We start from the raw sequence: 15,618 nt of genomic DNA, 5'->3' as shown, positions 1-15,618 counted from the left end.
GGAAAGGGAGAGGCAGAGGAGAGCCAGCGTTGGCTGAGCAGTGGGCCCTGTGCCAGGAGTCTTTAGCTGAATCCTCCCCAGGGGTCCACAAGGAAGGTGGTGGCCCCACCTGCACTTTATAGACAAGGAACCTACATCTTAGAGATGGCAAGGCACGTGCCCAAAGGCACACCGCTAATAAGTGTGCAGCGAGATTTCACGCTGAACTTTCTGACTCCAGACCATCCTTGGGCCAAGTTCAGGAGCCCCCAGAGGGAGGCGGCTGCTCCCTGAGTTCCAAGGAGTGGTTTCCCTCCCCGGGAGTCTTGAGTTACTGCTGCAACACTTTCCTGCTCTGTCCGCTGACTCGGAGTGCTCTGCCTCCCTCCATTTATCTTCCTTCTGAGTGGTTTACTGTTTTTCTGACACATCATGTTTGGCTGTGTTTATCCTGAAATCAAGCTAACAAGACAGTTGAAGTATTTATGTTCTGTTTGAAACAACAGGCATGTGAAACTGTTGAACCTCCCTGCTAGCCTCCGGCCACACAAGATGAAAAGCTTGCTGGGTCAGAACATGTCGACCAAAAGTCCCTTCATCTATTCACCAATTATCGCACACAACCGTGGAGAAGAGCGCAGCAAGAAAATAGGTATGACGTTTAGCCTGGCCTTCCCACCGTGCTCTGCCACCTGGTGTCCGATGGCTTTTCTGGATTGTTAGAACAAAATTTTGGGCCAGGCCATGCATGTGTGTGTGCACAGGTGTGTGTGTGTGGACGCATGCATACGTGTGGATGTGTGCATGGATGTGTGTGTGTGTAGATGTGTGCATGCATGCATATGTGTGTTTGTGTGTGCGTGTGTGTGTGTGCATGTGGCTGTGTACACATGTGCGTGTGTGTGCATGTATGTGGATAGTCTGTCATGGAAATTTATTTGATATGCTGCTTTTGGCAAGCAGTTGCCCATAGGTCTGATTTTTAAAAATCTATTTCATATAAGGTGACTTTTGAATGTTCTAAAAACCAGAAAGACTTCTGTTAACTGAGACTTACGTGAACTATAGAAGAGTGATATTGGAGATGTAGTGATTTTCCAAGGGCTGAAGTGACTTGTGAATCATCAGAGAAGATTCAGGGTTGTGCTGTGCTCAGGATTGAGTAGGGGATGAGGTCACTGTGTTGTGCTCTCTTGTGAGCACAGGTGTGTTGTGGGAGAGGCTGGGGTGGGAAATCTCTCCCGAGCTTTTGTGTGTCAGAGCTCTCGTTCTTCCTGCATCAGGGCTCGGTGTGCACCCGGCCCTGTCCGCTGGTGTCTTTCCTGAAGCCAGGCTGTGGTGCCAAGCTGTCTGTCCCTTGCTGCCACAAAGAGATGCCCGAGGTCCGTGGCAGGAGATTGAGATTGCTGGTCACTGGGGACCACTGCCACTAGTCCATGTGTCCTGTGATTGAACCTTGAGAGTCTGGAGGCTGGCTCCTCCTTGGTGGCTGCCAGGGCCTCTGCGGAGTGTGAGTGGAAGGCCTGCACAGCCACGGCGCTCTGCATTTGATAGTCACTGCTTTCTTCTCTGTTTCTTTATTTCCACTCTTAATTCCTATACCTCCAATTTAGGAAAAGGCCTTCCAACTCCTTTTTCCATCATGCTTTTCTTTCCAGGACAGAGGCTTCCTGTTGCTCTCACAAGCCCACCCACATCCGGTGTTACGGACTGCAGGTGCTCCCTGACCCCGCCCTGCTCACACCCCTCCCACTCCGTCTGGCTTTTCCTGCCACCATCACTGCGGTTTAGCCACAGTGACTCCTTTCTGAGGGTGGAACAAGACAGGCTTGGGGCTCGCTCTTTCCTCTGCCAGGAGCTTGTCCCCTGCCCCTCTGTCATCAGCTCTCTTGCTGTCACATCCTTTTGGTCTCTGTTCAAATGCCCCCTCCCTCAGAGGGGCATTCTCTGATCCCAGTGGCTCACCGGCCAGTCCTCCCGCCATCTCTAGTGGTGCTGTTTGGGATTCTCTTCCTAGCTTTTCTCCAACTCAGAGCCTCACTGGCCTGTTGATGCTTTCTCCTGCAACATCCCCTGAAGCCCAGAATTCTGGCAGGCTGTGTTCAGCTGCTATCTCCCCAGCACCTGGAGCAGTGATGGAAGAAGGAATGAATGAATGAATGGGAGATACTATGAATCTCATTTCATAGACAGAGAAACTGATGCAGGATGTTTAAGTGTCTTGTCCAAGAACTCACAGGAGAACCTGGATCTCACCGTACATTTCATGTTCCTGGCAGGGCACTGTGGAATTCAAGGCAGAAAGGACAGTAAGAGCTTTATGTGTGGCACATAATCTTTTTTTTTTTGGAGACGGGGTCTAGCTCTGTCACCCAGGCTGAAGTGCAGTGGTATGATTAGGGCTTACGGCTGTCTCAACCTCCTGGGCTCAATTGATCCTCCTGCCTCAGCCTCCCCATTAGCTGGGATCATAGGCACACATCACCACACCCACTAATTTTTGTATTTTTTGTAGAGACAGAGTTTTGCCATGTGGCCCAGGCTGGTCTCGAACTCCTGGGCTCAAGTGAATCTCCCGCCTCGGCCTTCCAGAGAGCTGAAGTTAGAGGTGGCAGCCTCTGCATCCAGCCAGCACATTATCTTGATGAGCATTTCTTGTGCGTTACTAGCTCTAGGATTCCTTAGCTTCTGTAAAGGTCTCATAATAAACTTCATTAACAATTTGTAAATTATCTGAATGCCTTAAAAAATAAAGTGCTTCCGAAGAGATAAAGTTGTTTGCTAAGACAAAGGGCATCATTAGGATGGGAGTACTCAAAGAACCTTGTGCTTGTTAAAATGGTTATCATTTCTTTTATTCAAATTGTGCTTTATAAGAGGCTATCATATGTTACCTTATTTAGTTTTTCCAGTATTTTTGGAAGAATTCATTTTTGTCTCCCTTTTACAGATGAGGAAACAAACTCAGAGAAATGACTTTTAGAAGTAACTAAAAGTTAGTTAGTGACAAGCTTGATCTCACATTGCGGACCAAGTGTCCTGCTCCCATTAGTACCCTCTGGTTTGCTCTCATGTGCACAGTGGGTGTGGGAGAGGCCTATTAACTGGGCTCCACAGTCCTTACCCTCTACTGATTTTTCTGTTTAGTTCATGCAGACAACAAGACACAAACATGAGAAGCTGCCTATGGAGACTAAATGTGGATAAAGGTCTTAAAACTGTAGCCCTGTCAGCAGGTGTGCCTGGTTGCTTACACATTGAACTTGAACAAACAATAAATACTGGGCTAACTGGGAGTAGAGAGTCGAGTGGGGGCCCCGCAGACCCTGGGAAGCCCTCCGGAGGCTCAGATGCAGCCTTCCTCTGAGGAGCCATGTGGGAGTGGGGTGTGCGGTGTGGGGTGGGGGCCCCGAAGACCCTGGGAAGCCCTCCGGAGGCTCAGATGCAGCCTTCCTCTGAGGAGCCATGTGGGAGCGGGGTATGGGGTGTGGGGTGGGGGCCCCGCAGACCCTGGGAAGCCCTCTGGAGGTGCAGACGCAGCCTTCCTCTGAGGAGCCATGTGGGAGCGGGGTGTGGGGTGTGGGGTGGGGGCCACCCCTGGGAAGCCCTCCGGAGGTGCAGACGCAGCCTTCCTCTGAGGAGCCATGTGGGAGCAGAGTGTGGGGTGTGGGGTGGGGGCCCCGCAGACCCTGGGAAGCCCTCTGGAGGTGCAGATGCAGCCTTCTTCTGAGGAGCCACGTGGGAGTGGGGTGTGGGGTGTGGGGTGGGGGCCACCCCTGGGAAGCCCTCCGGAGGTGCAGATGCAGCCTTCCTCTGAATGGCTCCAGTTGTTCTAGCTGTTCATTGTTAGAATGAGAAGAAAATGAGGAGACATGAGGTCATGCCCTTGAAAAACTGCAGCCAGTACTGAATTTTAGAAAATTTCTGAAACTGTGAGTGCTAAACCTACTGCAGAATTTGTGTGTATGTGTGTATGTGTGTATATGTATGTGTGTATGTGTATGCGTGTGTGTATGTGTGTGTATGTGTATGCATGTGTGTACGTATGTGTATGTGTGTGTATGTGTGTATGTGTATGTGTATGTGTGTATGTATGTGTATGTGTGTGTGTATGTGTATGCGTGTGTGTGTGTGTGTGTTTTTAAAATGCCACTTTCAGTCTATTGATTCTGAAAGACACCCCAGTCTTGTCTCTCCTGCCACTGCTTCTCTCCTCTGGAGAACACGAGGTGACAGGGTGTGTGGGTGCTGGGTGGACTTGGTGGGTGAACAGGCAGGGCCTGGCGGCATCCCCAGATGTGCTCCAGTGTGTGTTGCGGTAAGCGGGAGAGAGCTGCACACATCCTGTCCTCGCTGTGTTTTGGGAATGTTATTTCCTGGCTTCCTGTGGGAGCTCCACCTTTCCTCTCTGGAGGGTGACTTCTGAGCTCCGTGGGGATGGGCAGGCCACTATCTAGGATCCTCTGTCTCCTCTGGCCCTGGACTCGCTGTCCTAGGAGTGCCGAGGCTCTTGTTCTGGGACCTTCTAGAGTCTCTGCTCTTTTCTGCTCTCATTGGTGTTGGTGATGAGCTGTCTCCCCTACAGAACTTTGGAGGAAAGCTTCAGTCCTTTGGTTTAGAGAAAAACATCTAGAGGTGATTTAGGAGACTGGAGGTGTGAGACTCCTCTTCTTAGGACTGGCTGTGTGATTTGTGGAGCCCAGTGCAAAATGCAAACATAGGGCCTTTGTTCAAAGATCACTAAAAATTTGAAGACAGTGACACAGCAGACCATGAAACCAGATGCCAGCTCAGCGCAGGGGCCTGTGCCACTGATGGCATGGATTGCAAGTCCTGCCTCTCTGCTTTTCCTTTTTAGTCTTAAGAAATTGTTATCTAGGTGTGGTGGCTCACACCTGTAATACCAGCACTTTGGGAGACTGAGGCGAGTGGATTGCTTGAGCCTAGGAGTTCGAGATCAGCCTGGCCAACATGGCAAAACTCCATCTCTACACAAAATATGAAAATTTAGCCAGGTCTGCTGGCGGGTACCTGTAGTCCCAGCTACTTGGGAGGCTAAGATGGGAGAATCACCTGAACCCAAGAGGGTGAGGCTATAGTGAGCCGAGACTACACCACCGTACTCCAACCTGGGTGACAGAGCAAGACCCTATCTCAAAAAACAACAACAAAAAAGGACACTGTCGAGGATTCTTTTTATGAAAATTACTCTCTGTATTTGTTGAAGTGGGTGGGCTTAAGCAGACATTATCCAGTGATTCTCAAAACTATTTGATGCTTATGCTACAGACATTACTATATTCCCTATTTGCAGATGAGAAAATTAAGACTGAACGAATGTAAGTACCTGCCCCAGGTCAGGTAGCTTGTCAGTGACAGAGCCCAGGCTCCATGCCAGGTTGTAGGACTCCGTGCCCCAGGCCTTTCTCCTTTATAATAAAGCTTCTCACGTGGTTAGAAGTACCTGTTCCTCTGGGCTGAGGAGAAGTTCAGTGGATGATGTAAGATTTTTTTCTGAGATACAAGGTTTGGCCGAAATGCACATTATTTGTTTGGTAGGAAAATGTAATTTACATTGCATAGCTTCTAATATCTTTTTGGCAGTGTACTGATCAGTGATTAGCTTGCCCAGAGGCTTGACAAATCACATCACTTTAACCTAAATTTCCAGTCTAACTGAACCTTGGTGTGTAACTGGGGGAGGTACCATCACAGCAGGCGGCATAGGGTTTTAGAGATGAAGAAATCTTGAGGGCACTGTTTGAGATCATTTTCCACTTTCACCTGGAATAGTTCACGCGTCTGTGTGTGTTGGCCGGTGTGGCCATCATCTGAGCCACATTCCATGCAAAGATGACTGCAACACCAGTCCTCAACTTGAGTGTGTTGGGTTGCAGACTTTCAGTCATTTGTGATGGATCTTTGTGGCACTGCCAGGCTTCCTGCCGAGGTCCATGGCTGCCCTGGAGGCAGCATGATGGCCTGGAGAGGCTGTGACCGTCAGATGGACTTGTGCTGCAGCCTGGCCCTGCAGCTCCCCACTGTGTGATCTTGGACAACTGATGGTGCCTCTGTGGTCTGCAGTCATGCCATCTACGGAATGGGGACATTAGAAGCTGACACAGAGGGTGGTTCTGAGGATCAAGGGAGAGAATGTTTCTAAAGTCCCTAGCGGTCATTCATTAACATTTTTAGTAGCAGTTGTATGCCCTGTGCTGTGTGCTGGGGATGCATTGATAAGTCAGGAGTGCTTCTTACCATGTGGGTCCATACAGTGTAGCAGAAAGAGACGAACTTGTCAGTAAACGCCACTGCCCAATGCCATGGGTCACAGATGACAGCGTGCACAGTGTGTCCTGCTACAGGGTGGGCAGAGCCTGAGACCAGGGGGTTTCAGGAGGCTCATTCTTATGCCTTCCCACTACTCTTGGGACAAAACAATGAGGAAGGGCCACCACCGTGCTTTGACATGCTGAGGGCTGGAAAGGGGTTATCTCCTTCTTTCAGACAAAAATAACTTTTCAGGCCAAGGGCAGTGGCTCGTACCTGTAATCCCAGTTCTCTGGGAGGCTGAGGCAGATTATTTGAGATTAGGAGTTTGAGATCAGGAGATCCTCAGGAGCCTGGCCAACATGGTGAAACCCCGTCTCTGCTAAAAATACAAAAAAATTAGCTGGGTGTGGTGGCACACACCTGTAGTCCCAGGTACTTGGAAGGCTGAGACAGGAGACTCGCTTGAACCTGGGAGTGGAAGTTGCAGTGAGCCGAGATCGAGCCTGAGTGACAGAGCAAGGCTGCATCTCACAAAAAGAAAGAAAAATAAATTTTTTTTTTAGACAGAGTCTCACTCTGTCACCAGGCGTCAGGCTGGAGTGCAGTGGCGCGACCTTGGCTCACTGCAACCTCCGCCTCCCGGGTTCAAGCAATTCTCCTGCCTCAGCCTCCTGAGTAGCTGGGACTACAGGTGCGTGCCACCACGCCCAGCTAATTTTTTTGTATTTTTAGTAGAGACAGGGTTTCACCATGTTGGGCAGGATGGTCTCGATCTCTTGACCTCGTGATTCGCCCACCTTGGCCTCTCAAAGTGCTGGGATTACAGGCGTGAGTCACTACGCCCGGCCAGAAAAATAAATTTTTTAATAATCAACAATTTATCTTAGATTTACCCTTTAGTAGACAGGAACCATCTAAGTACACATTATTTTTTTTGGTACTCTAAAAAATGATTTATTATTATTATTATCATCATCACCATGATAGGGCAGCAGTTTGTTAATTACCAGCATTAGCAACTTGCTTAAAGAGAGTGACCTTTTTCATTTGTGGTGAGAGTGGGCCAGGATGCTGACCATCAGTGGCCCTGGACAGGCTGGGTGAGGCTGGGGGCAGGTGGGGAGGGAGTGTGTTGTGCTCTGGCCACTGACTTATGTGAATGAGGAGGGTGGGTGAACCCTCTCCCATTGAAGGTCAGAAGCTGATGGGCCTGGGAGGTGGGCGGGCATGGAAGCTGGGATGAGGGAAGGACAAGACCTGAGTTTCTGGAGTCCTGAGAGGTGAAGCAGTAGAGTGAAAGAACATAGGTTTCGGAGCCGGAGAGACTGGAGTTTGAATCTCAGCTCTCTTGCTTCTCAGGACCATAGGATGGGCAGGCAGGCCAGCCTGGCAGGGGAGTTCTCCTTTTTTGTAGAATGGGTGTAACATTTGTGCTGCTGACATAGACTGTGGTCATTCACTGCATTGTGCAGAGGCTCCAATGAGTACAGGGTGGTGCAGGCATTGGATGAGCTAGTTAGCTCACCTGGTGGTGCTATATTAATTCACACAATGTCAACATGCCAGCTGTGGGTCAGCTGTTAGAGGTGTGATGGAGTCAGTCCTTATCTCTGTGCAGGGTGCTTGGTGCAGAGTGTGTGGAAGAAGCTGTGTCTTGAGAACACACTTATGAAAGCTCTATGAAAGTTGACGAATTCTTAGCAGACTTTCTCATCTGCTAGAGAAAAAGCCCTCCACTGCCCTGTTAGCCACCTGTGTCTGCTTGGGATGCCTCTGAGTTCAGAGGCCTGAATCCAGCAGCTCTTCTCACTAGCCGTGTGGTTCCTGGGCCAATTGATTACCCTGTTTGGACTTTGAGTGTTTGCCTTGCAGTGATGGGGTTATCGTACCTGTCTCAGGAGGTCCTTATGAAGAGTATTGAGATAACCTGTGTGGGAGTGCCTCACACCTAACACGTGCCTGATGCCTGTGGATTGATTCCGAAATTCCTTCTGGTTTGCCTAAGTGAGGATTGTAAAAGGAGGAAGGGGTGATGGAAATTGGGACAGATGCTGAATTAGCTTTCTGTTGCTTTGATCACAGATTCAGTGGCTTAAAACAACACAAATCTACTTCCTCACGATTTGTGTGGGCGTCAGCTGTGTCCTCTGCTCAGGGATTCACAGGACTGAAACCCAAGTGTCAGCTGGGGCTGTGTCCTCCTCTGGAGGCTCAACTAAGGGAAGGGCCTGCCTTCAAGACTCCTCAGCTTGTTCTTCATTCATTTCCTTGTGGTCCCTGTTCTTTTGGCAGCTGTCAGTTGGTGCTGCTCTCAGCTCCTGGAGGCTGCTCTTAGGCCCTTGCCATGTGGTCCCCTCCACAGGCCCTCTAGGGAAGGGCATGGCCTCCTCTGAGGTCTCACCTGAAACCCAGATTCAACTGATTGGGGACCTCAGTCACATCTGGAAAATCCTTCCACCTTTGTTTTACAAGGTAACCTCATCATCATATTCACACTGAAGGCCGTGCACACCAGGTTGTGCACTCCAAAGCTGAGGGTTTTGAGATCATCACAGTTCTGCCCCACACAGGTACTGAACTACAGTTGACCTGGGAGTGGGTGGGGAGGAGAAGACTCCCTCTCTCACAGTCTTGGGGGAATAGGGGAAATCACACTCCGAGTCACTCACAAGCGATCACATTGCCCCCTTCCTGTGTGTCAGCCTCTGGGCCCCGTGAAGTGCGGTGTGCCTTACAGCTCTGCACCAAGAACAGTGCCGTCTGGACTGATGGCGGCATGAACAGAGCCTGCTGAAGGCAGTGAGGAGCACCATTCATGTGGCATCAAAGTGGCAGTGACGGCTGCCTTGCTTTGTTTCAGAGAAAGCTGGTGGGAAACCAGCTTTGAATCGCCCTTCTCAAGATGATCATGGAGCCTGCTGCCTTGTTGAAAATATAAATTGCTGGAGAAATAATCAGAAACCATGTGGAAAGTGAAAAAATACCAACTAATCACTGGATTTGTGTGTGTGTGTGTGTGTGTATTTTCCAGATTTCCAGTGGGTTCAAGGAGATGTGTGTGAAGTTCAGCTGATGGTATATAACCCAATGCCATTTGAACTTCGAGTTGAAAACATGGTATGTATCACCAATCATTTGACCTTGTTGGGCTGAAACACAAACTTTTCATTAAAGTAGGTTTTTACTTTAATGCGTCTGAGGCGCACGTCTCATGATATCTGCCTGTTTTTATGTTTGTTTTGCCAGAGCATTAAGGTCATTGTGACTGAAGTCCGTGTTTTGTTATTCCCATGTCTTTAGGCTTGGTTCTCAATAAATATTTGAACCTACAAAGAAACCTCTGATTTGAACACATACCAAGCTTAGCTGGTTGGGTATAAGATGTGAAATAATCAGGTTGCGAAGTCCGCATTATGCCTGCGACGCAATGATATCAGCATTATTTTATTGCGACAAGATGATAAGATGATCTAGGCCCCAGGGAGGAACAGGGTGTAGAATGGGAGCTTAAATGACCACACCACCAAGGCGAGCTTTCTCTTGTTTTGAAATCCTAATGTCCTGTTGCACTTTGTGTAGGGTGTTAAAGATTCACTTTATAGTCCCTTCTGTTGTAAATGCTTACCTAATTCTCTAGTCAGGGGAAGGAGATTTGTACTGGCTCTCTAAGCCGATTCTGTGGGTTTTCAGAGCAGACCCTCCCCACGCCAGTGCAGCTTCCATCCCTCAAGTCTTCTCTGCATTGCTGTGTGCTGCTGCCGTGTAGCTTTTCAGCGGCATGCAAAGGATGGTGCTGCGAGACTGGATCTAGAGTTTTATGACTGGCAAGAGCCGGGCTCTTCATGCAAGTATCTCACTGAGTGCTCTTGCCACGTGTCAGGCCTCAGGCAAGGCCCTGAGGGGACAGAGATGGTCAGGCCCTGGTCCCTGCTGTGAACGCAATCAAGGCTCTCTTGGGGTGCACGCGGTGTTGTGGGCCTGATGTGGAGGGGAGTCTGCCTGGCCTTGGAGAGTCAGGGAGTGTTCCTGGGACAGGCGTGATGCCCTGGCCTGGAGTACAGGCTGAGTGGCAGTTTGCCAGGTGGACACGTGGTAGCCACACGAGATGCTGCTCATGCTGCTAGCACTGGCGTAGTTTCCCCAAATCGGTCTGAGCTCCTGGAAGCTCAGCTGGATGTTGAGCCTGCAGTCCCGAGGCTGACTCGGAGGAGCGCTCCCCCTCCTGTTGGGTGAGGACTGACCTGCAGTGGGACTTGGCTCTCGGCTCAGGCCTTTCCGGTGGCTTTCTTCTCAGTCTTAGTAGGGAAAAGCAGTTTAGAGAATCTTCCCCAAAGTGGGTAAAGTATCATATGTCTGCTGCTCTTTCTTACACATTTTTTTTTTTTGGTCTTAAAATGCAGCTTTCATTTTTAACTGGTTTAAAAACAATATGTGCTTATTATAACAAATGAGGAAGAGCAGGGAATAAAATAAAAAGCACCACATGGAGATAGCCCACAAATCATGGGCAAAGTTTTAAAAACTAAATTAAGAATTATTTTAAACATATGAAATGTTACAGGGAATACTGCACACTCGTATACCACCATTCACATTTAAAAAATGGTAACAGTTGGCCATATTGCTTTAGCTATTTTAAAAAGAAATAAATGCCAATATATTTGCCTAGAGACAAGTGGCTTCTCTGCTTCTACCCTTGCCTGCTACATCTGTTCCACACATAGATCATTTCACACCTTGGCTCCAAGGCCGAGCTCTGAGTGTACTCACTGCCGAGAGAGCGGCTTTGCTTCTGGGTGTTTTCTGTAGACAAGAGTTAGGCAAAGTCTGTGTACATCTACACATACATGAGATTGTGCATATATATCTAAACCGTATGCCTACATATGTGTACACATGCACATAAGCATGCATCTGCATCATGGACATCTGCCCTGAGTTCACCTGGACCCTTGCTTTCCAGCACGTCTCCAGACGGGGCTCGCCTTCCTCCCATCCGTGTGTGTCCTTCCTTCCTGCGTGAGAGCTCGGACTCCCACCATCAGCACATCTACTCATGCTCAGTCCTGTCATATATCTGAGATAGTTGCAGGGTTGCTACGACTATACCGCTGCAGAAAACCAACCTGCTGAAAAGAATCCAGAATCTCCCTCTTCGCGGAGGCCTTATTTAACTGATCTCAGCAGTGCTCTGTGACTGTAATGAAACCTTGCCCATCATTTATTAGGTTTATTCTAATATAGGTGATGGTTTTGATCTCTTGTTAACGATTTTTTTATGCATTTTTTCCAGTTGTTTATTGCTAAACTAAGTAACTCCTTTTTTTCCTGACTCTCTCACTTTGCTAAATGTACTTAAAAGTTCAGGTTTCATTGTAGATTCCATAGCGTTTTCTATGATCCTGTTTTGTTTTCTGTGAATAATTGTCTGTAAGCTTTTTCTTCCTTTCTCTTGCCTTAGTGCCCTGCGTAGGACCTCTATTACAACGTTGAGGACTCCTGAGAGCTGGCATCCCTGCATTGCTTCTAATCACAGGCCAGCTTCTTGAGGCCAGGGAATCTGCCTGCCTTGTTCACTAGCCTGTGCTAGCAAGCTTAGTACATACTGAAATGTGTTGATAACTCATAGATGAGTGGCAGGGATATTAATTGGTGGTATATTTCCACATGTGATTGATTGATTGATTGATTGATTGATACAGGGTCTCACTCTGTCCGCCACACTGGAGTGCAGTGGTGTGATCACTGTGGCCTCAGCCTCCTGGGTTTAGGTGATTATCCCACCTCAGTCTCCCAAGTATCTGGGACCACAGGTGTGTGCCACCTTGCCTGGCTCATTTACAAATTTTTTTGTAGAGATGTGGTCTCACTATGTTGCCCAGGTTGTTTTTGAGCTCCTGAGCTCAATCGATCTTCCCACCTTGACCTCCCGAAGTGCTGGGATTTCAGGTGTGAGCCACCATGCCCAGGTATGTTTTTATTTCTTTTTGTTTGTAAATAAAATATTTTCTTTTTGTGTTCACATTCCCATTTGTTAAAATGACAAAACGAATATTAAACATACAGCAAACAGGGCTAAAATAAGTTGATCCGTGATTTATCGCCTGTGCACCCACCGTGCTTACCGTGTCAAGGTGGTTTTGCGTTACACTGTACACTGTCTCTGAAGTTCTCTGTGGCTTTCTATAATGCCCGTTGGTCATTTTATTCCAGCAGTCCCAGATGTGCCCTAGCCAATGTCTTAAGGCGCATTTGGAATTGGGCGCACACAGTAGGTCTGGTCTGGGCTTATGATGCTGCATTGCTTGTTTTAGGGGCTGCTCACCAGTGGAGTGGAGTTTGAGTCTCTCCCTGCGGCACTTTCTCTTCCGGCTGAATCTGGTCTGTACCCAGTGACGCTAGTCGGGGTCCCGCAGACAACGGGAACAATTACTGTGAATGGTAAGGAGAGGCCCTTCGTGGTTCCTGTTCAGGAGGGACTGCTGAACCCTTGCCTGGCCTCCGTGAGGCCTAGAGCCCATCGCCCATCGTGCCAGTCCTCACCAGTTAGAAGATAATGAAGACTGTGTGAGAAAACCTGCTTGCGGGCTGCAGGGTGTGTGGTGGTGGGAGGGGCCCTTCCCGTGCTCTGACCCTACCCCCTGCCCCTCCTCCCTCTGCTGGGCTCCTTTCTGCCGCAGTCTCCTCCAGTGAGCCTTCCTTCCCTTCCTTCCTCCTGCTCCTTCTCGCAGGAAACCCTCAGAGGGTGTTTATACACGCTGAATCCACTCTCTGCCTCTGCAGGGGTCCTTTAACCCTCTGCATCCTGGACTCAGCCCTTTTCACTTCACCGAAACTCCTGTCACAAGCATTGTATTTTTGGGCTAAATCCGGGGCTGACTTTTCAGTTTTTTTCTAAGTTCGCTCCTCAGTGCCCTTTGAGTCCCTGGCCAACCCTCCACGTGGCATGCCTTCCCCTCTGGCTGCTGTGACTCTGCCCCTCCAGATGCTTTGCCGCCTCTCTGGCCCTTCTGTTTGGGTCTCTCTTGTCTTGCGCAGCCCACCCTCAGCCAAGCCTTCCTCACACCCCACTTCTCTCCTTCCCGCCCCTCGCCCTCTGTTCCCTGGCCCTGTTCATTCTTCCTCTTCCACAAGCTACGTTAGGTGATCCCACTGATGCCCTTGGCCTTCCTGTCTTCACTTCCTCCAATGTGCAGATGATTCCCAGGGCTGGACTTGTCAGCCTGCACCTCCAGCCCTTCCCAGCTTCCCTTTACAGTAGGTGAAAAGCAGAACTCGCCTCCCCAAAGCCACCCCTGCCTTGTCAAGCCTCCATCTCAGTGCAGGCATCCTCATCATTTGCCATTTGCCCTAATGGGTTCTTGGGACTCATCCTTGACCCTTGCTGTCTCTCACAGCACCCCCACAACCCCTCCCTCACTGCTTCCCGAGAACAGCCTCGTCTCTCCACCTCCACCTCCCCTTCCTGCCTTGCAGATCATAACTTTTCTAGGGTTTGTCACAAAAGCACTGGGAAGGGTGTTTCTGCCCTGGTCTTGCTTGCTAATAGACCCACCTCCTATCTGTGGCCCAGTGATCTTCCTAGTGAGAATCTGCTCCTGGCATCTCTCAACTGGGAGCCTCATAGCCTTCGCCGGGCCCTTGTTAGCAAGGCCAGGTCCGTAAGTGTTGCTCTGGAGCCTGGTGTGGTCTGGCTTCTGCTGGCCTCCACAACCTCCGCTCTGCAGCTCTCCTCCTGCAAAATCCTACTTCAGTCTCTGAAGACTCCTTAGTTCTGGCAGCTTTCTCGGGTTTCCGAGGCTTTGCCTGTGCCCTGTCCTAGTGCTTACCACCGTGGCTGGCTCCTCGGCTTCCCAGTCCTCGGTGCAGGCTTCCCTTCCTCCTGGAGCCTTCCTCAGCATGTGTTCACTGACCTAGGCCCTGCGCAGTGGTCTCCTTCCTGTCCGGTGCGATGGAGTCCTTGCTGGCCTTGTGTGTCTCGCTCAGTGCCTAGTGTGGAGGCTGGCACACGGTAGTCTTCAGTGTGTGTTTGTTGGCTGGAAGAGCAAACATTTGCTGGAAGGGTACTCCCTAGGGGTGAGGGAGGCGGGTGTAATTATAGGTGAGGGTGCCCTGCCCCAAGCCAGAAGACGGAGTGGAGTGGCGGTTGGAGTGAATGACTCTGGGCATGGACCCAGCTGGGAGAGTGGGTTGCTCGGTGACCCTGAGGCTTAAAGGCTAACTAGAAACTATTAAAATGAATGGGGGTGGGCCATGGAGGGAGTGGTGGGGTGTCCACAGGGAGCAGAAAGAGGGTTCCAGGCAGAAAGAACAATGTGGTGGTAAGAGAGAACATGGTGCATTTGGGGGATCTGGGGGTGGTCAGAATGGGTGGTCCAGGGCAGGCTGGCAGGGATGAGACGGGCTGGAAGGGAGGCAGAGGGCCCACCTGGGGACCTTCCTTATACACTGTGCTGAAGGATGCCAGCTTTCTCCAGGGGGCAGTGGGGCTGCTGCGTTATTTGAATAGAGACGTGGTTAGGTGGGCAATTCAGAGCCATCCCTCAGGATCCAGGATCTCTGTCAAGATGGGAAGGACTGGAGGCAGGGATACCAATGATCAAACTCCAGCGAGGACCCAGGTAGAGGGGGACAGAGGTAGGACCATAGCCAAGGCCTGGCAGTGGAGGGTAGGAGATATTAATAGATTAGAGAGGAACAATGAGGAGTGAAGGGCTTGATTCAGAATAACATGTAACCCATAACTAGTATGTTCACAGATGAGGAGTAGGAGCCTTACTCACGCATTTCTTAGTAGTTTATCCTGTGTCCAGACTAGTGAGTGTTCATTTTTGGCCTGATTTGGGAACGAAGTCAAAAAGACTGATCTTGTATTGTTAGACACATCATGATGTGCTATTGGTCATCAGACTTGTGGGTTTATATGGTGTTTTTTTTTTGAAACAGTCTCACTCTGTTGCCCAGGCTGGTGTGCACTGGTGCGATCTTGGCTCACTGCAACCTCTGCCTCCCAGGTTCAAATAGTTCTTCTGCCTCAACTCCTAAGTAGCTGGGATTACAGGCATGTGCCACCATGCCCAGCTAATTTTTGTATTTTTAGTAGAGATGGGGTTTCACCATGTTGGTCAGGCTGATCTTGAACTCCTGACCTCGTGAACCACCCGCCTCGGCCTCCCAAAGTGCCGGGATTACAGGCGTGAGCCACAGCGCCTGGCCATGATAGTTATTTTAAGCAAGGGGAAGAAAAGAAAATGGCTGATTTAAATTAAGGACTGTAAAATAATGACCGCTTAGCAGACAAAACCACATCATACCAGGTTTTATAGAAAAGACAGATGTGGTTTTGGGGAGGAAAACGTTTGCCAG

The 15,618-nt window shown here is 49.6% G+C and overlaps 1 protein-coding gene across 1 annotated transcript in view; it reads left to right on the top strand.

Moving 5' to 3' along the window:
* TRAPPC9 (trafficking protein particle complex subunit 9) overlaps positions 1 to 15,618 on the top strand; it is a 730,305-nt gene that overhangs the window by 157,773 nt on the left and 556,914 nt on the right. Inside the window, exons 11-13 of the mRNA XM_012461180.2 lie at positions 486 to 631; positions 9,284 to 9,369; positions 12,567 to 12,693. Of these exons, the coding sequence (XP_012316603.2) occupies positions 486 to 631; positions 9,284 to 9,369; positions 12,567 to 12,693 (359 nt within the window). The remainder of the gene's footprint in view (positions 1 to 485; positions 632 to 9,283; positions 9,370 to 12,566; positions 12,694 to 15,618) is intronic.

This window comes from Aotus nancymaae, unplaced genomic scaffold, assembly GCF_030222135.1.
Source record: "Aotus nancymaae isolate 86718 unplaced genomic scaffold, 86718_ANA_hifiasm-v0.15.2.pri h1tg000036l, whole genome shotgun sequence".
Lineage (NCBI taxonomy): Eukaryota > Metazoa > Chordata > Mammalia > Primates > Aotidae > Aotus > Aotus nancymaae.
This window is presented reverse-complemented; position numbering and strand designations above follow the sequence as displayed.